This window comes from Heterodontus francisci, chromosome 20 (genome assembly GCF_036365525.1).
Source record: "Heterodontus francisci isolate sHetFra1 chromosome 20, sHetFra1.hap1, whole genome shotgun sequence".
NCBI classification, from domain to species: Eukaryota; Metazoa; Chordata; class Chondrichthyes; order Heterodontiformes; family Heterodontidae; genus Heterodontus; species Heterodontus francisci.
In genome coordinates this window covers 11,269,234-11,293,789 of record NC_090390.1, presented here as the reverse complement: position 1 = coordinate 11,293,789, position 24,556 = coordinate 11,269,234, and the positions used below count along the sequence as shown (strand labels likewise).

General features: G+C 44.9%; 1 protein-coding gene across 1 annotated transcript in view; it reads right to left on the bottom strand.

Annotated features, from left to right (window-relative positions):
* The window catches only part of eif4e1c (eukaryotic translation initiation factor 4E family member 1c), a 44,346-nt gene extending 21,177 nt beyond the window's left edge, over window positions 1-23,169 (bottom strand). The window contains exons 1-2 of the mRNA XM_068052383.1: window positions 22,963-23,169; window positions 4,630-4,733 (exon numbers count right to left, since the gene is read on the bottom strand). Coding sequence (XP_067908484.1) covers window positions 4,630-4,733; window positions 22,963-22,998 — 140 coding nt within the window. The 5' untranslated portion in view covers window positions 22,999-23,169. The remainder of the gene's footprint in view (window positions 1-4,629; window positions 4,734-22,962) is intronic.
* Window positions 23,170-24,556: the final 1,387 nt, after the last annotated feature.

Below are 24,556 nucleotides of genomic sequence, written 5' to 3'. Positions count from 1 at the left end.
TCTATATTCTGCCTGGTTCTCAGTTGTATTACCCACCTGACATCTGTCGTAAGAACACTTTTCTTCATTTCTATCGCTTTGGTCATCCAGGGAGCTCTGGATTTGTTTGCCCTACCTTTCCCCTTCGTGGGAATATCCCTTGACTGTGCCCGAACTATCTCCTCTTTAAAAGCAATCCATTGTTTAGTTACCATTTTGCCTGCCAACCTTTGATTCCAATTTATCTGGGTCAGATCCATTCTTACCCCATTGAAGTTGGCTTTCTCTCAGTTGATTATTCTTACTCTGGATCGTTCCTTGTCCTTTTCCATAGCTAACCTAAACCTTATGATACAATAATCACTGTCCCCTAAATATTCCCCAACACTTGATCCACTTCGCCCCCCTCATTCCCAAGAATAATGGTGAGCCACTTCTTGCCAAAAGTGAATGCCAATCTCAACAGTTTTCCAGAATGCACAGGCACCATGGCAGTATTGATTAAGGATAATGTTACACTTCTAAATAGAAAGGATATACTGGATGGTTCGAGGACTGAATCTATTTGGCTTGAGTTCAGGAACAGATAGGGAGCTGTAACATTACTGGGAGTTTTTAAATATATAGGGCCTCCAAATAGTGAGGAGATAGATAGATTAGCAAATGTGTTGGCAAATGTCAATGTTGTGTAACAAAAATAGAGTAGCAATAGTGGGAGACCTGAATTACACTGATATAGAATGATAAAAAAGTGCTAAGGGCAGAGTAGGAAAGAAATTTCTGATGTCTACAGGAGAACTTTCATTATCTACATGTCTTCAGTCCAATAGGAAGAAGCAAGGTGGGATCTGGTTCTGGGAAATGAAGTAGGGCAAGAGGAAGGTGCTGCAGTAGGTCATCTAGCTTATAGTAACCATATTAATTTGATTTAGAGTAATCATGAAAAGAGATCAGAAAATATTGGAAGTAGCAATGCTCAACTGGGAGGGAGCTAATTTCGGTGATTTATACAAGAAACTACCACAAGTAAATTGGAAAAGGTGATTGCAGGGTAAAACAGTAATGGAGCAATGGAAGTCATTCCAGGAAAAGGCATTTCAGGTCCAAGCTCAGCATATTCCTTTGAAAGGAATAGGTAGAGCATCCAAAGCTAATGCACCTGGATAATAACAGAAATATAAGTTAATATAAATCAAAGAGGAGGCTGATGACAAATGTCAGGAGCAAGGTTCAGTTAATAACCAGGAAGATTATGCAAAGGACAGGAGGGAATTTTAAAAACGTTAAGGTGACAAAGAGGTTATGAGAAAAGATTAGCAGGCAACATTAAATTGACATCCCCAAAGCATTTTATAAACATATAATTTTTTTATTTTTTGAGATACAGCACTGCAACAGGCCCTTCGGCCCGAGTCTGCGCCGACCAACAACCACCCATTTACACTAATCCTACATTAATCCCATATTCCCTACCACATCCCCACCATTCTCCTACCACCTACCTACACTAGGGGCAATTTACAATCAACCTGCAAGTCTTTGACTGTGGGAGGAAGCAGGAGCACCCGGCGGAAACCCACGCGGTCACAGGGAGAACTTGCAAACTCCACACAGGCAGTACCCAGAACTGAACCCGACTCGCTGGAGCCGTGAGGCTGTGGTGCTAACCACTGCGCCACCCTGTGCCACTGTGCAAGGTGTTAGCTGGGGAAAATGTTGGGCCGATTAACAGTACAAAAGGAAATGATCATGTCGAGGCAGAGGACACGGCTAAAGTATTAAATAAGTATTTTGCACCTGTCTTCACAAAGGAAGCAGATGATTTGAAAGTTACTCCAAGAGGAAAGTTGTGGGCAGGATTCTAACAGAAGATTAGCATGACTGGAAGTTGGTCATTTATGTGGTCTAGATGGAATACATCCTAGGTTGCTGAAAGAACAAAGGTATAAATAGCAGTTACTGGTGGTCCAAACGGTTGCTCGTGTCATACTGTCATGGAACTTTTTTTTTTTATCCTCGGTTTAACACAGTGTGCCTTTAAGATTGTCTAAAAACAGTGTACCATTAAGACAGAGAAGTTTTTCGATTCTTTGAGAACAGTGTGCCACAGCACGCCTATTTCCTTGGCAACAGCAGGAAATGTGCTCTAATATTTCAATTTGACTGTGTACAAGACTGGCTGAAACTAGTCTGAACCAGAACCCAAAGAAGTGTGCTTACTAAAAAAGCTGTCTACATCTCAGCAGAAAATCTACATTGAGCTCAGACTGTGTTTGCCCAAGCAGAAAAAACCCTGGAAAGAACATTTTCATTGTTGGAGGTAATAAGTTCCGTTTTATTTCAAAACTCTTAGAAGTCTATGTTACAGAAGTAATTCTCTATTGTCTGTTTGTGTTTGTGAAATTCTCAGTAAAGTTTCTACCAAGAGATTGCCAATTTGAAGATCTAAGTAGACCGGTTGTTATACTCTTCGTTGAAAGAACTGTGTGACGCCTGCTGTAGCTGAAGTACTTTGAATGCCTAAAGACTGTTTTGTCGAATTCACCTAGAGACTTCGAATGACATATTATCCTACTCTGGGACACCTCATCAACCCAGTATGTAACCCACCAGGACTTACAACCCAGCTACTTTTATTCCTAAGAAACACCATTTTTAAAACTGATTAACTATTCGTTTTTGAATGTGTGCACGGAGGTTAGGATAAATAAGTTATACGTTCTTTTAGACATAGGTTTATCTCGATAGAATTTAAGATTTAGTTTTTAAAAAATAAATTGTTAATTTGTTGTCTAAAGATACCTGGTTTGGCGTATTTCATTCTGGGGGCTAATAAAGTGTTTAAATCTGGCTGTTTTCCGGTTAGGTGGGAAAACTTTAATAACATGCTATGATTTGTGGAGGGATGGGACTGAATTGACAGTGTATTGCTCCCGCCTCGGTCGTAACAATATCACCATTCAAGGAAGGGAAGAGGAGAAAACCTGGAAACTGCAGACCAGTGAGCTTAACATCACTGCTAGAGAAATTGGAAACCATTATCAGGGACAAAATGAACTTTCATTAGAAAGGAATCGATCAAGGAGAGCCAGCATGGATTTCTTAAATGCAAATCATGTCTGACTAAGTTGATTGAATTCTTTTGATGAGGTAACAGAGAAGGTTGATCGAAAGTAGTGCAGTAGCTGTTGTAAACATGGACTCTCAGAAGGCATTCAACGAAGTGCCACACAGGAGGCTTATTAAGAAAATGGAAGTCCATGGAATTAAAGGGAAAGCAGAATGGATATGGAATTGACTCAGTGATGAAGCAAAGGGTGGTGGAGGATGCATGTTTTTCAGCCAGAGAGTTGGTTTGCAGTGGTGTTCCAAGGGTCAATTTTGGGTCCATTAATCTTTTTAATTTTGAGACAACGACCTAGACTCGGGCGTAGTGAGAATTATTAAGTTTGAAGATGATACGAAACTTGGTGGTAGCGATGAGGATATTTGTAGACTTCAGGATGACCAACAAGATGCTGAAATGGACAGAAGCAAGGCAAATGGAGCTCAGTGCAAGAACTGAAGTGATGCACTCTGGGAGGACTAATATGGAAAAAACAGTATACTATAAAAAGGGCAATTCTGAAAAGTGTAAACGAGTAGAAACACCTAGGCTCCATCTACACAAATCCTTAAAGATGGCAAGGCAAGTTGATAATGTAGTTGAAAATCATATGGGTTACTTGGGTTTATAAATAGAGGTATAGAATATAAACGCAAAGAGATCATGCTAGAACTTTATAAACCACTGGTTAGGCATCAGCTGGAGTATTTTGGACAATTCTGGGCACTACATTTCAGGAAGGATGGAGTTTAAAAGTGGTTTACCAGGGATGAGGGGATTCATGTATGAGGAGTGGTTGGAAATGTTAGGACTGTATATGGATAAAGGAGAATGATGGGGTATAGATTAAATTGTCCTTGACAGAGGACAAAGGATCGGCACAACATTGTGGGCCGAAGGGCCTGTTCTGTGCTGTATGTTCTATGTTCTATGTTCTATGACTGTGCTCCTTGGAACAGAGATGGTTAAGACGTGATCTCATACAGGTTTTCAAGATGAGGGGTTTTGATAAGAGTAGCGAGAGAAAGGCTATACCCTCTGGTGAGTGAATTAATAACCAGAGGCCACAGATTTAAAATCATTGGCAAAATATCTAGGGGAGAGATGAGGAGAAATGTTTTCACTGAGTTGTCGGGTTCTAGAAAGCTCTACCTGAAAAGATGGTGGAAGCTGATTCCATAAATAAGTTTAAAAGGAAGTTGGACAGTTAGAGGATGAGGAACTTACAGGGTTACGGACAAAAACTGGGTGAATGGGGCCAAGTACAACTGCTCTTTCAGAAGAGCCAGCACAGGCACCATGGGCCAAATGGCCTCCTCTGCTGTAAATTTCTACAATTCCCGTAAGAGGATGCCAAAACTATACGCAATACTGCAACTCCACCCTAACTCAGATCTTGTGCAAGTTCAGCATCAGCTCTTTGCTTTTATACTCATAACTCTAGATACAAAACACAACATTTTTTCAGCTCTTTAGCACTTTTCCACCTCCCCAAATTTGTACAAAAGCAGTTGTCAATCCTTACTACACTTACTCAGACTGACCTGTTTTGTAAAGGATGTTTTAGGTATTGATCCTGAGTTACAGTTTCAGCACACACCTCTGATGCTGCTGCTGCATCAGCTTCCAGCACTTCTGGTACTTCTTGCTGTAAAATAAATACAATGAAGAACAGAGCACACTGAGAGAAGTACGATCAGCTTTTTGTAAGGCATCTTTCTTGGCATTAGGACAAAAATCTGAGGCTTTTATAAAGCCCTGTGCAAGCATATTGTAGCTGAAAGGATCCAGCCAACAGCACCCCTCAGCCTGACCGCCACAGTATATTGTTGTTCAATCTGCACCAAAACTGTTACTACATTGTAACATCTAACCAATTATTGCACTGTATTAGAACACAAGAACTAGGAGCAGGAGTAAGCAATTCAGCCCCTTGAGCCTGCTCCTCCATGGCTGATCTCAATGAAGTTACTGAAGTTTTCTAAAATATCATGACCAGTTTAGGCACAAGAACATGCATTTATAGTGCCTTTAACAGTCAAATCTTACTGCAAGGTGCTTCACAGCAGCATAATCAAACAAAAACTGACATCAAACAAAGTAAGAGATATTAGGACAGGTGACTCAAAACTTGGCCATAATAGTAGGTTTTCAGGAGCATCTTAAATGAGGAGAGAGATAGAGAGGCAGAGGGGTTTAGGGAGGAAGTTCCAAAGCTTTGGGCAGACAGTTGAAGGCATAGTGGGACAACAGAAGTGAATAGTGGCACAACAGAAGTGAAGGGTATAGAAGCACAGGGGTGATGAGTGAACGGGACTTAATGTGAATTGGAACACATGCAGCAGAGTTTTGGATGCCCTCATGTTTACGGAGGACAGAATGTTAGGAGGCTGGCCAGGAGTGCATTGGAATAGTCAAGACTCGATCTTACTAAGAAAGAGGTCCACAAATTCCTTTCACTTGTCAGAGGCAAAAGTGGAGGGGAAAAAGAAGCCTCGAGCTATTTGTGTTCCAGAATGGTCCTGAAATGGTGAGCAGTTTTGGCAGAGGAGAGCAGGGCCCAGTAGAGCTTGATGTGGTCCAGTCAGATCTGGCATTATAAACATTCAAATCTGCACAGCTTGGATTTAAGGAAACAAAGTAGAGGGCATACCAAGGGGAAATAACTAGGGTGGGAGAGAGAATAAGGGTTTACTACAGCTAAGAGCAAAGGTGGAGAGGAGGGCATGATTGCACAGATCAACAGCTGCAGAAATGTCATGGTGAATGGAGAGTCAAAGGCTAGACAGTTGGGAAATCAAGACCAGAGTGAGACAGGAGACACAGATGTGATGACATCAGGGATGCCAAGTTTCACTGAGATCAGATGAACAGAGCCTTCTCAATGGAGCAAATAAAGTTAACTGAGCTGAGAGAGATCTTCAAAATTATCTGGGGCTTTGCTGAGGTAAATTAGCAAAAACTGTTTCCATGCATTAGTAACCGGAGAACGTAAAGCAAGATTGAAAGAACGAAGAGTTACCATATGGAAAAGCCTTGCAAAAAACAGTGGTAGCAGAATTTAGAATAGCTTGAAAAAGGAACAAGTAGCCAGGGATAGCTGCAGTACCTCAGCATTAACACCTTGCACTATGAGGGTCAGCTCAGAGCTCCCTCAGAAATCCAGAATAAAATGCTTTCTAAAGGAAGCTAGTTAACTAAACCCAAATTTACACATGCAACCTCAGTAGTTTCAACACCAGCATAGGAAGAGAACCAACAGCTGATCCTTGAAGACAAACATAGGAACAAAAGCAGGCCATTCATCCCCTCAAACCTATTCCAATCAATCATGGCTCATCTGTACATCAACTCCATTTACCCACCTTTGCTCCATATATCCGAGACCACCCTTACCTAACAAAAATTTATCAATTCCAGTCCTGAAATTTCTAATTGTCCTAGCATCCAAAACCCTTTAGAGCAGGGATTTTCAGATTTTGACTACCCTTTGTGTGAAAAAGGGCTTCCTGATTTTCTTCCTCAATGACCTGTTTCTAATTTTAAAATGATGTCCCATTAACAATGCATTACATAGCATTGTACCTAAAAAAGGGGGACAGCACCTATGATAGAGGAATACATGGCGTTATTAGGGAGTAATTCTACCTTTCACCCCAAGGAAGTACTATCTTGTAGTGTCCCAACCAGAAACTGACAGGCTCCCTCTAATCACCCGTTGTACAGAGCAGCAAACCAGACCTTTGTTTAATTTATAACTCAAACATGGAGTGATATTTACATATTTATTGTAATTATAGGAAGTAGAAAAGTAGAAAGCGAAATTAGAAGGCAGGCGAAACAAAGGAGTATCAACCGGGCTTAGAATGCAGAATAATGTCAAAACGACAAGGTTAGGGGCACTCTACCTGAATGCACGCAGCATTCACAACAAGGTAGATGATTTTAGGGCACAAATAGAGGTAAATGGGTATGATCTAATTGCTGTTACGGAAACATAGCTACAGGGTGACTAAGACATTTAGGAAGGACAGGCAAAAAGGAAAAAGAGGTGGAGGTGTGCTGATAACAAGGGATGGGATCAGTATACTAGTACGGGAGGATTGCAGTTCCAAAGAAAACAAAATACGCAATTTGTTTAGTTGGAGCTAAGAAACAGCAAGGGGCAGCAAACAATGATGGGAATTGTTTATGGGCCAAACAGTAGTGGTAATGTGGGGCATGGTATTAATCAGGAGATTAGAGCAGCATGTAGCATGGGTAGGAACATAGCAACAGGAGTATGCCATTCAGCCCATCGAGCCTGCTCTGCCATTCAACACGATCAAGGCTGATCATCCCCTTGAATGCTTTTCCCCCCACACTATCCCCATATCCCTTTATGTCATTGGCATTTAGAAATTTGTCAATCCCTGCTTTAAACAGACTCAATGATTGAGCTTCCACAGCCCTCTGGGGTAGAAAATTCCAAAGATTCACAACCCTCTGAGTAAAGAAATTTCTCCTCAGCTCTGTCCCAAGTGGCTTCCCCCTTATTTTGAAATGGTACCCCCTGGTTCTAGACTCCCCAACCAGGGGAAACATCTTACCTGCATCTACCCTGTCTATCCCTTTAAGTATTTTGTAGGTTTCAATGAGATCACCGCTCAGTCTTCGAAATTCTAGAGAATTCAGGCTCAGTTTCCCCAATCTCTCTTCATAGGACAGTCCCGCCATCCTGGGAACAAGTCTGGTGAACCTTCGATGCAGTCCTTCTATGGTAATGATATCCTTCCTAAGGCAAGGGGACCAAACTGCACAGGTGCAGTCTAACCAAGGTTCGGTACAATTGAAGCAAGACTTCACTACCTCGCTGTTGATGTCTGCCTTTGCCGAGAGGAGGCTCCCAAGATTATGGAAAATGGTCCATATTTTCCAAGATCTCGCCATCGATCTTGATTGACAGGGGAGATGTTATGCAGTGGGAGCTGGTCGGAAGAGGACCCTGGTTTTCCAAACCTTAAGTGAAAGACGCATTTTCTCATATGCTTCGTAGAAGTCAACATGATCTGAAGCTCAGCTTCAGAATGAGCGCATATGCAAGCATCATCTGCATGCTGAAGCTCAACGACTGAGGCTATAGTGATTTTGGTTTTGGATTGAAGGTGGGTAGGTTGAAAAGTTTCTCATCTGTTCTGGAGATTATCTCCACACCTGTAGGTAGTTTGCTGGAGGTGAGGTGTAGCATTGCAGCAAGGAAAGTGGAGAAGGGAGTTGTTAGCCTTGCTTGACCCCAGTCTTGATTGAGATAGGGTCTGTGGTCGCTCTGTTGATGAGGATCACAGCTTGCATGTCATCATGAATTAGACAGAGATGGTGACAAACCTCTGAGGGCAGCCCAATTTGAGCAAGATGCTCCATAAGCCTTCATGGTTGACAGAGTCAAAGGCTTTTGTAAGGTCAAAAAAGGCCATGTACAGCAATTGGCATTGTCCTGTGTTTTTCTTGGATTTACCAAGCAATGAAGGTCTGTTTGTGGTGTCGCTCGATGGGCGAAAGCCACACTGACTCCAGAGGAAGCGATTGAGGAGGATCCTTGCCATGATAGGTTATACACATCTGCTGCTGTCAAATCACTGCGTTTACAATAATCTACACAGAACCACATGTTCTCGTTCTTCCTGGGAACGAACACCATTTGCTAGAGAATAGCCACATTACTCACAGATCCTACATCTCCTGTGCTTCTCTCACTGCAGGGTACTCAGCAAGCACACCAGCTGGGTTTGAAGTCTCCATGTTTGCTTATGTGTAAGTGAGTGAAACCCAACAGCAATATCCTGTCTTGCTCTGTGGAAAATCAGAGTGATCCTGCCCACTGAGAGACAAGCCTTGCTCTCCCTCTGGGGAAGGTATGATTCCTCCTTAGAGAGGATAGATTTACCATGTTTAAGTGGTTGGCCTGGCATTTACATGGCCAACAGGGTATACTAATCCTTACATTTCCCCAGAGCATACAAACCTGTCCAATCAGCCTGCGGATGGTTCCACTCTATAGGCAATGGCAGGGACACACATTGCCCAGAGCCGCAGCTGTACCTTGTATTCATCTGTCCAGTGTACATTTAAATTCTCATTAAATTCAGCTGACCTGTCCTGCTTCCCAACACCACTCCCCCTTCCCCCGGAGCCCCAATTCCCAAGTCGAAATCATTTGTGTAAATGGTGATCAGCAATCCCTCCACTGATTCTTATGGAATACCACTTCCCAGTCTAAGTAACTAGGCTCAAACCTTCTCTGGTTTCTGTTTTGTAGCCACCTTGCTATTTATTCTCCTACCTGCTGACTTCAGCATTGAGTTAACCATGTAATAACTTATCAAACATCTGTTGCAACCTCAAATATATTACACACTGCATCATCAGTATCAACTGTGGCTCAGTTAGCAGCACTCTTTCCTCGAAGTCAGAAGGTTCTGGGTTCAAGTCCCATTCCAGGAGGCTTGTGCACAAGAATCTAGGCTGACACTCCAATGCAGTACTGAGGGAGTGCTGGACTGTCAGAAGAGTCGTCTCCTGGACGAGATGTTAAACCAAGGCCCCATCTGTGCTGAGGTGAATCTAAGAGATCCCATGACAATATTTTGAGGAACAGCAGAGGAATTAACTGTGGTGTCCTGGTTAATATTTATCCCTCAATCAACATAACAAAATGAGATTACCTAGTCATTATCACATTTGCTGTTTGTGGGATCTTGCTGCGTGCAAATTGGCTGCCATGTTTCCTACATTTCAAAAATTGTCATCTGCTGTAAAACTTTAGGATGCCCTGAGGCGGGTATAAATTTAAGTCTTTACTTTTATCTATTGCAAATTCCTTGTCTACTCCGATACTCCCGAAGAATTCTAAAAGCTTTGTCAAGCATGGCCTTCCATTTTGAAATCCATGCTATATTTTCAGCTTCAAGTGTTTTTCTATTACATCTTAGAACCATAGAAAAGTTACGGCCACAACCCATCGTGTCTGCACCGGCTGAAAAGACTCGCCACCCAATCTATTCCCACCTTCCAGCACTTGGTCCATAGCCTTGCAGGTTACAGCACTTCAGGTGCATGTCCAGATACATTTTAACAGAATTGAGGCTTTCTGCCTCCACCATTAGTGGGTAGGCGGTGGCGTAGTGGTATTATCACTGGACTAGTAACCCAGAGACCCAGGGTATTTCTCTGGGGACATGGGTTCAAATCCCACCACAGCAGAAGGTGGAATTTGAATTTAATTAATAAATTTGGAATTAAAAGCTAGTCTAATGATGGCCATGAAACCATTGTCAATTGTTGTAAAAACCCATCTGGTTCACTAATGTCCTTTAGGGAAGGAAATCTGCTGTCTTTACCTGGCTGACATGTGACTCCAGACCCACACCAATGTTGTTAACTCTTAAATGCCCTCTGAAATGGCCTAGCAAGACCTCAGTTGTACCTAACCGCTAAGAAGTCAATAAAAAGGAATGAAACCGGATGGACCACCCAGCATCGACCTAGGCACCGGAAACGGCAAACCCAGCCCTGTCGACCCTGCAAAGTCCTCCTTACTAACATCTGGGGGCTTGTGCCAAAGTTGGTAGAGCTGTCCCACAGACCAGTCAAGCAACAGCCAGACAGAGTCATACTCACAGAATCATACCTTACAGACAATGTCCCAGACACTATAATCACTATCCCTGGGTATGTCCTGTCCCACCGGCAGGACAGACCCAGCAGAGGTGGTGGCACAGTGGTATACAGTAGGGGAGTGAGTTGTCCTGGGAGTCCTCAACATCGACTCCGGACCCCATGAAGTCTCATGGCATCAGGTCAAACATGGGCAAGGTAACCTCCTACTGATTACCACCTACCGCCCTCCCTCAGCTAATGACTCAGTACTCCACCATGTTGAACGCCACTTGGAGGAAGCACTGAGGGTGGCAAGGGCATAAAATGTACCCTGGGTGGGGGACTTCAATGTCCATCACCAACAGTGGCTCGGTAGCACCATTACTGACCGAGCTTACAGAGTCCTAAAGGACATAGCTGCAAGACTGGGTCTGCGGCAGGTGGTGGGGGAACCAACACAATGGAAAAACATACTTGACCTCGTCCTCACCAATCTGCCTGCCGCAAATGCTTCTGTCCATGACTGTATTTTTCGTTGCAGCAGCTTATTCGGAAGCAGAGAGTGCTGAGCGAGTGATCAGCTGGGAAGGTCAGTTTCAACTTAATTTTCCTTTTGTTTTCGGCGAACCAGGGGGCTGCTGGGTAAGTAAAAACTTATATATTTGGGCTGTTTCTGAACCAGAGACACTACACGTGTAGTGTCTCCCACCTGCCCCCCTCCTCTAACCAAAAAATAGGACTCGGTGGTGTGTAGATAAGGTAAGGCTTTTTCTATTTCTCTTGTTTTATCGTGAGATTGGTAAAAACTTTTCGTTCCTTTTTCATTTATCTAAGTTAAGCTTAAGATTAAAAATGGCAGGAGATCTCAGACCCGTGTTATGCTCCTCTTGCTCAATGTGGGAGCTCAGGGACACGGCTGATGTCCCTGACTCCTTCACGTGCAGGAAGTGTGTCCAGCTGCAGCGCTTGTTAGACCGCATGACGGCTCTGGAGCTGCTGATGGACTCACTTTGGAGCATCCGCGATGCTGAGGAGGTCGTGGATAGCACGTTTAGCGAATTGGTCACACCGCAGATTAGGATTGCTGAGGGAGAAAGGGAATGGGTGACCAAAAGGCAGAGAAAGAGCAGGAAGGCAGTGCAGGTGTCCCCTGTGGTCATCTCCCTCCAAAACAGGTATACCGTTTTGGATACTGTTGAGGGAGATGGCTCACCAGGGGAAGGCAGCAGTAGCCAGGTTCATGGCACCGTGGCTGGCTCTGCTGTTCGGAAGGGCGGGAAAAAGAGTGGAAGGGCTATAGTCATAGGGGATTCGATTGTCAGGGGAGTAGATAGGCGGTTCTGTGGTCGAAAACGAGACTCCCGAATGGTATGTTGCCTCCCAGGTGCACGGGTCAGGGATGTCTCAGATCGGCTGCAGATCATTCTGAAGGGGGAGGGTGAACAGCCAGTTGTCGTTGTGCACATAGGCACCAATGATATAGGTAAAAAACGGGATGAGGTCCTACAAGCAGAATTTAGGGAGTTAGGAGCCAAGTTAAAAAGTAGGACCTCAGAGGTAGTAATCTCAGGATTGCTACCAGTGCCCCGTGATAGTCAGAGTAGAAATGAAAGAATAGTCAGGATGAATGCGTGGCTTGAGAGATGGTGCAGGAGGGAGGGGTTCAGATTTTTGGGACATTGGGACCAGTTCTGGGGGAGGTGGGACTATTACAAATTGGACGATCTACACCTGGGCCGGACTGGAACCAATGTCCTTGGGGGGGCTTTTGCTAAAGCTGTTGGGGAGGGTTTAAACTAATGTGGCAGGGAGGTGGGAAACAAATGAGGTCGTCAGTGGACAGTAAGGAGGTAGTAACTAAAGCCTGTAAGGAACTAGATAATGAAGTCAGCGTGACTAAGGGAAAGAGTAGGCAGGGAGCAGATGATGTACGCAAAGGGACTGGTGGTCTGAGGTGCATTTGTTTTAATGCAAGAAGTGTAGTAGGTAAGGCAGATGAACTTAGGGCTTGGATTAGTACCTGGGAGTATGATGTTACTGCTATTACTGAGACTTGGTTGAGGGAAGGGCATGATTAGCAACTAAATATCCCAGGATATCGATGCTTCAGGTGGGATAGAGAGGGAGGTAAAAGGGGTGGAGGAGTTGCATTACTGGTCAAAGAGGATATCACAGCTGTGCTGAAGGAGGGCACTATGGAGGACTCGAGCAGTGAGGCAATATGGGCAGAACTCAGAAATAGGAAGGGTGCGGTAACAATGTTGGGGCTGTACTACAGGCCTCCCAACAGCGAGCGTGAGATAGAAGTACAAATTTGTAAACAGATTATGGAAAGATGTAGGAGCAACAGGGTGGTGGTGATAGGAGATTTTAATTTTCCCAACATTGACTGGGATTCACTTAGTGTTAGAGGTCTAGATGGAGCAGAATTTGTCAGGAGCATCCAGGAGGGTTTTCTGGAGCAGTATGGAAATAGTCCAACTCGGGAGTGGGCCATACTGGACCTGGTGTTGGGGAATGAGCTCGGCCAGGTGGTTGAAGTTTCAGTAGGGGACTACTTTGGGAATAGTGATCACAATTCCATAAGTTTTAGAATACTCATGGACAAAGACGAGAGTGGTCCTGAAGGAAAAGTGCTAAATTGGGGGAAGGCCAACTATACCAAAATTCGGCAGGAGCTGGGGAATGTAGATTGGGAGCAGCTGTTTGAAGGTAAATCCACATTTGATATGTGGGAAGCTTTTAAAGAGAGGTTGATTAGCGTGCAGGAGAGACATGTTCCTGTGAAAATGAGGGATAGAAATGGCAAGATTAGGGAACTATGGATGACAGGTGAAATTGTGAGACTAGCTAAGAGGAAAAAGGAAGCATACATAAGGTCTAGGAGGCTGAAGAAAGACGAAGCTTTGAAAGAATATCGAGAATGTAGGACCAATCTGAAACGAGGAATTAAGAGGGCTAAAAGGGGTCATGAAATATCTTTAGTAAACAGGGTTAAGGAAAATCCCAAAGCCTTTTATTCATATATAAGGAGAAAGAGGGTAACTAGAGAAAGGATTGGCCCACTAAAGGACAAAGGAGGAAAGTTATGCGTGGAGTCAGAGAAAATGGGTGAGATTTTAAATGAGTACTTTGCATCGGTATTCACCGAGGAGAGGGACATGACGGATGTTGAGGTTAGGGACAGATGTTTGATTACTCTAGGTCAAGTCGGCATAAGGAGGGAGGAAGTGTTGGGTATTCTAAAAGGCATTAAAGTGGACAAGTCCCCAGGTCCGGATGGAATGATCCCAGGTTACTGAGGGAAGCGAGAGAGGAAATAGCTGGGGCCTTAACAGATATCTTTGCAGCATCCTTAAACACGGGTGAGGTCCCGGAGGACTGGAGAATTGCTAATGTTGTCCCCTTGTTTAAGAAGGGTAGCAGGGAAAATCCAGGTAATTATAGACCGGTGAGCCTGACGTCAGTGTTAGGGTAGCTGCTGGAGAAGATACTGAGGGATAGGATCTATTCCCATTTGGAAGAAAATGAACTTATCAGTGATAGGCAACATGGTTTTGTGCAGGGAAGGTCATGTCTTACCAACTTAATAGAATTCTTTGAGGAAGTGACAAAGTTGATTGATGAGGGAAGGGCTGTAGATGTCATATACATGGACTTCAGTAAGGCGGTTGATAAGGTTCCCCATGGTAGGCTGATGGAGAAAGTGAAGTTGCATGGGGTCCAGGGTGTACTAGCTAGTTGGATAAAGAACTGGCTGGGCAACAGGAGACAGAGAGTAGTAGCGGAAGGGAGTTTCTCAAAATGGAGACGCGTGACCAGTGGTGTTCCACAGGGATCCGTGCTGGGACCACTGTTGTTTGTGATGCACATAAATGATTTGGAGGAAAGTATAGGTGGTCTGATTAGCAAGTTTGCAGACGACACTAAGATTGGTGGAGTAGCAGATAGTGAAGGGGACTGTCAGAGAATACAGCAGAATATAGATAGATTGGAGAGTTGGGCAGAGAAATGGCAGATGGAGTTCAACCAGGGCAAATGCGAGGTGATGCATTTTGGAAGATCCAATTCAAGAGTGAACTATACAGTAAATGGAAAAGTCCTGGGGAAAATTGATGTCCAGAGAGATTTGGGTGTTCAGGTCCATTGTTCCCTGAAGGTGGCAACGCAGGTAAATAGAGTGGTCAAGAAGGCATACGGCATTCTTTCCTTCATCGGACGGAGTATTGAGTACAAGGGTTGGCAGGTCATGTTACAGTTGTATAGGACTTTGGTTCGGCCACATTTGGAATACTGCGTGCAGTTCTGGTCGCCACATTACCAAAAGGATGTAGATGCTTTGGAGAGGGTGCAGAGGAGGTTCACCAGGATGTTGCCTGGTATGGAGGGCGCTAGCTATGAAGAGAGGTTGAGTAGATTAGGATTATTTTCATTAGAAAGACGGAGGTTGAGGGGGGGACCTGATTGAGGTGTACAAAATCATGAGAGGTTTCGACAGGCTGGATAGCAAGAAGCTTTTTCCCCAGAGTGGGGGATTCAATTACTAGGGGTCACGAGTTCAAAGTGAGGGGAGAAAAGTTTAGGGGGGATATGCGTGGAAAGTTATTTACGCAGAGGGTGGTGGGTGCCTGGAATGCGTTGCCAGCGGAGGTGGTAGACGCGGGCACGATAGCGTCTTTCAAGATGTATCTAGACAGATACATGAATGGGCAGGAAGCAAAGAGATATAGACCCTTAGAAAATAGGCGACAGGTTTAGATAGAGGATCTGGATCGGCGCAGGCTTGGAGGGCCGAACGGCCTGTTCCTGTGCTGTATTGTTCTTTGTATTGGTAGGAGTGACCACCGCACAGTCCTTGTGGAGACGAAGTCCCACCTTCACATTGAGGATAAAGTCCATCGTGTTGTGTGGCACTATCACCGTGCTAAATGGGATAGATTTCGAACAGATCTAGCAATGCAAAACTGGGCATCCATGAGGCGCTGTGGGCCATCAGCAGCAGCAGAATTGTACTCAACCACAATCTGTAACCTCATGGCCCGGCATAACCCCCACTCTACCATTACCATCAAGCCAGGAGACCAACCCTGGTTCAATGAAGAATGCAGGAGGGCATGCCAGGAGCAGCACCAGGCATACCTCAAAATGAGGTGTCAACCTGGTGAAGCTACAACACAGGACTATCTGCGTTCCAAACTGTATAAGCAGCATGCGATAGACAGAGCTAAGCGATCCCATAACCAATGGATCAGATCTAAACTCTGCAGTCCTGCCACATCCAGCCGTGAATGGTGAACAATTAAACAACTAACTGGAGGAGGTGGCTCCACAAATATCCCCATCCTCAATGATGGGGGTGCCCAGCACATCAGTGCGAAAGATAAGGCTGAAGCATTTGCAACAATCTTCAGCCAAAGTGCCGAGTTGATGATCCATCTCGGCCTCCTTCTTAAGTCCCCAGCATCACAGATGCCAGACTTCAGCCAATTCGATTCACTCTGCATGATATGAAGAAACGACTGAAGGCACTGGACACTGCAAAAGCCATGGGCCCTGACAATATTCCAGCAATAGTACTGAAGACCTGTGCTCCAGAACTTGCCGCGCCCCTAGCCAAGCTGTTCCAGTACAGCTACAACATTGGCATCTACCCTGCAATGTGGAAAATTGCCCAGGTATGTCCTGTACACAAAAAGCAGGACAAGCCCAACCCGGCCAATTACCGCCCCATCAGCCTACTCTCTATCATCAGTAAAGTGATGGAAGGTGTCATCAACAGTGCCATCAAGCGGCACTTGCTTCGCAATAACCTGCTCAGTGACGCTCAGTTTGGGTTCCGCCAGGGCCACTCAGCTCCTGACCTCATTACAGCCTTGGTTCAAACAAGGACAAAAGAGCTGAACTCGAGAGGTGAGGTCAGGGTGACTGCCCTTGACATCAAGGCAGCATTTGACCGAGTATGGCATCAAGGAGCCCTAGCAAAACTGAGGTCAATGGGAATCAGGGGGAAAACCCTCCGCTGGCTGGAGTCATACCTCGCGCAAAGCAAGATGGTTGTGGTTGTTGGAGGTCAATCATCTGAGCTCCAGGACATCACTACAGGAGTTCCTCAGGGTAGTGTCCTGGGCCCAACCATCTTCAGCTGCTTCATCAATGACATTCCTTCAATCATAAGGTCAGAAGTGGGGATGTTCAGCACAATGTTCAGCACCATTCATGACTCCTCAGATACTGAAGCAGTCCATGTAGAAATGCAGCAAGACCTGGACAATATCCAGGCTTGGGCTGATAAGTGGCAAGTAACATTCGCGCCACACAAGTGCCAGGCAATGACCATCTCCAACAAGAGAGAATCTAACCATCTCCCCTTGACATTCAACAGCATTACCATCGCTGAATCCCCTATCAACATCCTAGGGGCTACCATTGACCAGAAACTGAATAGATACCGTGGCTACAAGAGCAGGTCAGAGGCCAGGAATCCTGAGGTGAGTAACTCACCACCTGACTCCCCAAAGCCTGTCCACCATCTACAAGGCAGATGTCAGGAGTGTGATGGAATACTCTCCACTTGCCTGGATGGGTACAGCTCCAACACTCATCCAGGACAAAGCAGCCCGCTTGATTGGCACCCCATCTACAAACATTCACTCCCTCCACCACCGACGCATAGTGGCAGCAGTGTGTGTACCATCTGCAAGATGCACTGCAGCAACGCACCAAGGCTCCTTAGACAGCACCTTCCAAACCCGCGACCTCTACCAACTAGAAGGACAAGGGAGGCAAATACATGGGAACACCACCACCTGCAAGTTCCCATCCAAGTCACACACCATTCTGACTTGGAACTATATCGCCATTCCTTCACTGTCGCTGGGTCAAAATCCTGGAACTCCCTTCCTAACAGCACTGTGGGTATACCTACCCCAAATGGACTGCAGCGGTTCAAGAAGGCAGCTCACCACCACCTTCTCAAGGGCAATTAGGGATGGGCAATAAATGCTAGCCTGGCCAGCGTCACCCACATCCCATGAATGAATTTTAAAAAAACATTCGTGGCAGTGAATTCCAGACACCCACCACCCTCTGGGTAAAAAAGCTTTTCCTCATGTCCCCTCTAATACTTCTACCAATCACCTAAAATCTGTGCCCCTGGTAATTGACCTCTCTGCCAGGGGACACAGGTCCTTCCTGTCTACTCTATCTAGGCCCCTCATAATTTTGTATACCTCAAGTAAGTCAACTACTCAGCCTCCTCTGTTCCAAGGAAAACAATCCTTGCCTATCCAATATTTCCTCACAGCTGCAACTTTCGAGCTCTGGCAACATTCTTGCAAATCTCCTCTATACTCTCTCCAGACCAATTTTGTCCTTCCTGTAATGTGACCAGAACTGTATGCAATACTCCAGCCGTGGCCTAACCAGCATTTTATACAGTTCCAGCATTACATCCCTGCTTTTGTACTCTGTGCCTCAACCAATAAAGGAAAGCATTCCATGCGCCTTCTTCACTACTTTATCTCTCTGTCCTGCCACCTTCAGGGATCTGTGGACATGCACTTCTCACTTCTACCCCTCTCAATATCCACCCGTTTGTGTATTCCCTTGCTTTGTTTGCCCTCCCCAAATGCAATACCTCACACTTATCTGAATTGAATTCCATTTGCCACTTTTCCGCCCGCTCAACCAAACCATTGATATTCTGGAGTTTACAGTTATGCTCCTCACTATCAACTACACAGCCAATTTTTGTCATCTGCAAATTTCCCAACCATGCCTCCCACATTTAAGTCCAAATCATTAATATATACCACAAACAGCAAGGGACCCAACACAGCCCTGTGGAACGCCACTGGAAACTGCCTTTCATTCGCAAAAACATCCATTGACCCTTTGTTCCTGTCATTGAGCCAAATTTTGGATGCAACTTACATTCCCGTATCCCACCGGCTTTTACTTTTCTGACCAGTCTGCCAGGGGGGACCTTGTCAAATGCCTTACTAAAATCCATGTCGACCACATCCACTGCACTACCCTCATCAATCCTCCTTGTTACTTCCTCAAAAAATTCAATTAAGTCACTAAGACACGACCTTCTCTTATCAAATCCATGCTTTTTGAAGTGGCAGTTTATCCTATCTCTCAGAACTGATTCTAATAATTTGCCCATCACCTAGGTCAGACTAACCAGCCTATAATTATTTGGCCTATACCTCACACCCTTTTTAAACAATGGTACAACATTAGCAGACCTCCAATCCTCTGGTACCTCACCTGTATCTAGTGAGGATTTGAAGATGATCCTCAGCACATCCATTATTTCCTCCCTGGCTTCCTTTAACAGCCTGGGATACAATCCGTCTGGCCCTAGTGATTTATCCACTTTCAAGGATGTCAGACCCTCTCGCACTTCCTCTCTCATTATGCTTATTGTATCTAATATTTCACACTCCTCTTTTACTACAACGTCTGCATTTTCCTTCTCCTTTGTGGAGACAGACAAAAAAACGCATTAAAAACCCTGCCCACATCTTCTGCATCCACACATAAGTTCCCTTGTACATCTCTGATAGGCCCTACCTTTGCCTTAGTTATCCTCTTGCTCTTAATGTACTGATAAAACATCTTTGGGTTTTCCTTGACTTTACCCGCCAATAATTTTTCATGTCCTCTCTTTGCTTCAATTTCTTTTTTTTACTTCACCCTTGCACTTTCTATACTCCTCTAGGCTTTCTAAAGTATTACGTTTTTTGTGACCATCATAAGCTTTCTTTTTTTGCTTTATCTTGCCTGTATGCTTCTCGATACCATGGTCTCTAGAATTGGCAGTACCACCCTTGTTTTTGTGGGAACATGTCTATACTGTGCCCGTAGAATCTCACTTTTGAATGCCTCCCACTGATTTTCCTTCAAGTTGCTGCATCCAGTCCACTTTCACCAGATCACCTATCAGCTTCGTAAAATTTGCCTTCCTCCAATTTAGAACTTTTACTCCTCTTCTATCTTTGTTCATTTCGATAATAACGCTAAATCTAACTGTATTTTGGTCGCTATCTCCAAAATGATCACCCACTGCTACTTCATCCACTTGTCCAGCTTCATTTCTGAAGACTAAATCCAGAATTGTGCCCCCTCTCATTGGGCTTGTTACTCGCTGGCGAAGAATGTTCTCTTGAATCCAGTTCAAGAATTTTGTGCCCTTCACACGGTTTGTATCCCAGTTGATATTAGGGTAGTTGAAATCCCCAACTATTATTGCACTCAGAAATTTGCCTACATATTTGTTCTTCTAGCTCCCTCTCAATTTGGGGGTCTATAGTACACTCCTAGTAGTGCGGCAGCCTCTTTTTTTTTTATTTCTGAGCTCAACCCTTATGGCCTCATTTGATGATTCATTTAGCATATGATCCCTCCTCACTATTTTTGATTCCTCAACCAATAATGCTACACCCCCTCCTTTTTTATCCCCCTCTCTATCCTGCCTGAAAACTCTATATCCTGCCTGAAAACTCTATATCCAGGGATGTTGAGCTGCCATTTTTGCCCTTCTTTAAGCCAAGTTTCCATTATAGCAATGATATCACGTTGCCATTTGTCTATCTGCACCCTCAGCTCATTGGCTTGATTTTCTATAATCCTTACATTTAAATAAATACCTTTTAACATTGCCAAATTCCTGTGCTGCACACTTTTTAACCTTTGAGTCACTCGCTAATTTTCTGCTTCACTTTCCCTGCCCTGAATGTTTCCTATCTGAAACTGCCTTCAGGTTCTCAACCCCCTGCCAATCTAGTTTAAACTATCCCCAACAGCACTAGCAAACCTTCCTGCAAGGATATTCGTCTCAGTCCTGTTCAGGTGTAAACAGTCTGGCTTGTATAGGTCCCACCTTCCTCAGAACCAGTCCCAATGTCCCAGAAATCTGAAGCCCTCCTGCACCATTTCTCCAGCCACACATTCATCTGGTATATTCTCTTATTTCTATACTCACTAGCACGTGGCCTTTGGAGTAATCCAGAGATGACTTCCTTTGAGATCCTGCTTGCTAATCTGTTTGCTAACTCCCTAAACTCAACCTGCAGGACCTCATCCCTTTTTCTACCTATATCGTTGGTACCAATGTGGACCACAACCTCTGGTTGTGCACCCTCGCCCTCCAGAATGCTCTGTAGCCACTTGATAATATCCATGACCCTTGCACCAGGGAGGTAACATACTATCCAGAAACACCTGCCTGTTCCCCTTACTATAGAATCCCCTACCACTATTGCTGTCCTGTCGTTTCTCCCCTCTCCCTGCACAGCTGAGCCACCCATGATGCTCTGGTCATGACTGTCGCTGCACTTTCCCATCCGTACTCAGAACTGAACACCGGTTAGAAAGTGGGATGCCCTCCAGGAACTCCTGCACTACCTGCCTTGTCCTTCTTGTCTGTCTGGCAGCCACCTAGGCCCTCTCTGCAGGGTTACCACCTCCTGAAATGTGCCAAACATGTATCTCTCATCCTCGCAAATGCACCTCAGTGACACCAGCTGCTCCTCGAGTTCCAAGATTCAATGCTCAAGTTTTTGCATTTTGTGGCACTTTATGCACATGCAGTTGACCAGGACATATATAGGTTCCTGGAACCCCCACATGGCACAGGATGTGTATTCGATGGGTGTGAGCAGCCCTGCCATGCCTCGAATTAATTATTTAATGGACTAAAAATTGGAATTTAAATAAGCACAATGGTTATAAATAGAACAGACAGGTAACCACCTCCTGACTAGTGGTATTTTAGTTTCTACTTCGTAGATAGACTTAAATTGTTAGAGAAAAAAAACTAAATCAAAAGAGTAAGAAAATACCCACCAGATAATCACCAACTAGCTCCCTGTGCCTCGCTGCTCTCTCTCCCCTCACACTGTTTGTAGCTCCGAAGTCTCACCCAGCCAATCACCTACCTGCTTCCGTGATGTCCACTAACCAATACTAATCTACCTTACTATTAATATACCCTACCAATTCTAAAATGTTACCAATATTAATAACCTCAGTAATAAACCTTACTACTTTAAAACAAAACAGTAGATTCACCAGCTGTTTCCTTCTGCTTGTGTGCCTTAATTATAAGGTAGTTACACCAATTTTAATTTAGTTTTTTTTCTAATTTGCAGCTATTTTGAGGAAAGATCCCAACCACCAACATGTATAGTTTACTCTATTTTCTTTATTATATATTGAATCAAAAACTGTGCCAGTGCTCTGGCACTATTCCCTTTTCTAATGAACATAACCACAGATAGGTAGATAAATGCAATAGTGCTGCTGTTACCATTTCCCCAACTTAACATGCACAGATGCAATCCACCCAGATCAGGGGTTTTATCCTCCAAACTTTGACTAGTTCATTATCTATCATAAATGTTTTCATATCTTTATTGATCTGTTCTAATGTCACATCCACCTTTAATCTCCATGGTAAATATCAAACCAAAGTTTTTGTTCAATATTGCTACCATCTTGTTGTCATTACCTGTGAACTTATGAGTATTCCACAGTGACCCTTTCATATTTTTCTTGTATTCCTTGTGAACCTTCACCCCAGCACCACTCCCCCAACTCAACACCTCCATCCCCAGTACCACCCAACCAAGACGGCCCTTGCAACCCAGCCCCACCTCAACCCATAGCCACCCGCCCAAGAACCCCAACACTTCCCCAATCTACGACCACCCACCCAACACCTCCCAACCCATAGCCACCTAGCCAACACCCCAGCGCCATCACCATCCAGTACCCCAACCCCAGTCAACACCCTACCCCCACCCAGTAGCACCCATCTAAGAGTGCACCACTCCAGTCATCCCATGCCCCTCCACGCTCCATCACCCCCTCCCCCAAACTGCAATAATACACTTTAACCCAGGGCCTGTAATCCTGCCACACGCCTTGAGCCCACCCCTGGACTTTATTACGCTCCAGATCCAGTTACTGCTGGTTATCCACCTCCCATTCACTGACTGGAGAAGAGTCGGGGGAAAAGAGTTTCATGGTTCGCCGCACATACCCGCGGCAACTGGGCCCCGGTTCAGCCGGTCAGGCCTCCTTGGACAGTTACAACTCTCGCCTGACCAACCAAGCCAGAATACAAAATAAAACGGTATTGGCAAATCGTGCTCGGCTCTATACCGAAGCACAATACAACTTCCCTCCCTCAAATCCCCATCTTCTCTCTTCCTCCCCTACCCCTCTCTCACCGGCTCTGCCGCTGTTGCCGGCTCCGCTGTCGCCATCTTGCTCTCTCCACAGCCCCGCCCCCAGCGCGCGCTCGCATCGCAGCCGCGCTCCTCCGCCAATCAGCGAGACCGCGCTCCTCCGCCAACAGCGAGACCGCGCTCTTCCGCCAATCAGCGAAAACGTGCTCCTCCGCCAACAGCGAGACCGCGCTCTTCCGCCAATCAGCGAAAACGCGCTCCTCCGCCAACAGCGAGACCGCGCTCTTCCGCCAATCAGCGAAAACGCGCTCCTCCGCCAACAGCGAGACCGCGCTCTTCCGCCAATCAGCGAAAACGCGCTCCTCCGCCAATCAGCGAAATCTGCGAGGCAGCTGATCACATGCCATATTGCCAGGTGGCGTGTGAAAGGCAACATACCAGCGCTGCGATTGGTTGGTTAACTGTCAATCAGGGAGATTATTGGCGTTCTATTCCTGCCTCCACGCGTGAAAGTTTTCACCGTTGCCTATATATAATGGAAGGAATAAAAGTAATATTGGGGATGGGTTATTGTTTTGAAATGGTAATTCGGTTGCTCTCAGATGCTGTTGGACTTGCTGAGCATTTATTTTTTGTGTTTCAGATTTCTAGCATCTACAGTATTTTGCTTTTATATTGGGGATTTGGTGTTGAGTGTGTTTTGTTTTAAAAATAAATAAGTTTTCATGTAGTAGAATATTAAATTGATTCACAGGCTACTGGGTTGTCTGTAGGAGTCTGTTTTATATTTTTTAATTCATTCATGGGATGTGGGTGTTGCTGGCCAGGCCAGCATTTATTGCCCCTCTAATTGTCTTTGAGAAGGTGGTGCTGAGCTGCCTTCTTGAACTGCTGCAGTCCATGTGGGGTAGGTACACCCACAGTGCTGTTAGGAAGGGAGTTCTGGAATTTTGACCCAGTGACAGTGAAGGAAAGGTGATATCGTTTTTTTTTAGAGATACAGCACTGAAACAGGCCCTTCGGCCCACTGAGTCTGTGCCGACCATCAACCACCCATTTATACTAATCCTACACTAATTCCATATTACTACCACATCCCGACCTGTCCCTATATCTCCCTACCACCTATGTATACTAGGGGCAATTGCTAATGGCCAATTTACCTATCAACTTGCAAGTCATATGCATATGTATGATGTGAGAACTTGCAGCCCCTCCTTTATTATCTGAGGGGTCTGTTCCTCAATGTTTTTGCTGCATTTTAGTTCTGTGTTCCTGATCTTTGACTTTTTGGTGCAGAGGGGAGTGGGAAGATTGGAGGTTATCTTCACAGGACTGCTCCTGGGCCAAACCAAGGTGGCATCAATGGGTCCAGGTGGTTGAGGGAGTTGTTTGGCTTGACTGCCTCTTGTCTGTGGTTCTGTATGTGCCTGAATAGTCCTGGAGAGGGAGCACATGGTGTCTGCTGGTATGCTTGAGGCCTGCTGTGACCAAAGGCCATCATCACCCCTGGAAATGTCACCTTAATTTGATTAGCTAAATTTCCTTAATTTCTGTTTGTTTTTGTTACAGTCCATTAGTACACTTTCGAAGGGGGCACTTTGTTCCTTTTAACTCCAAACTAACTCCAGAGTTG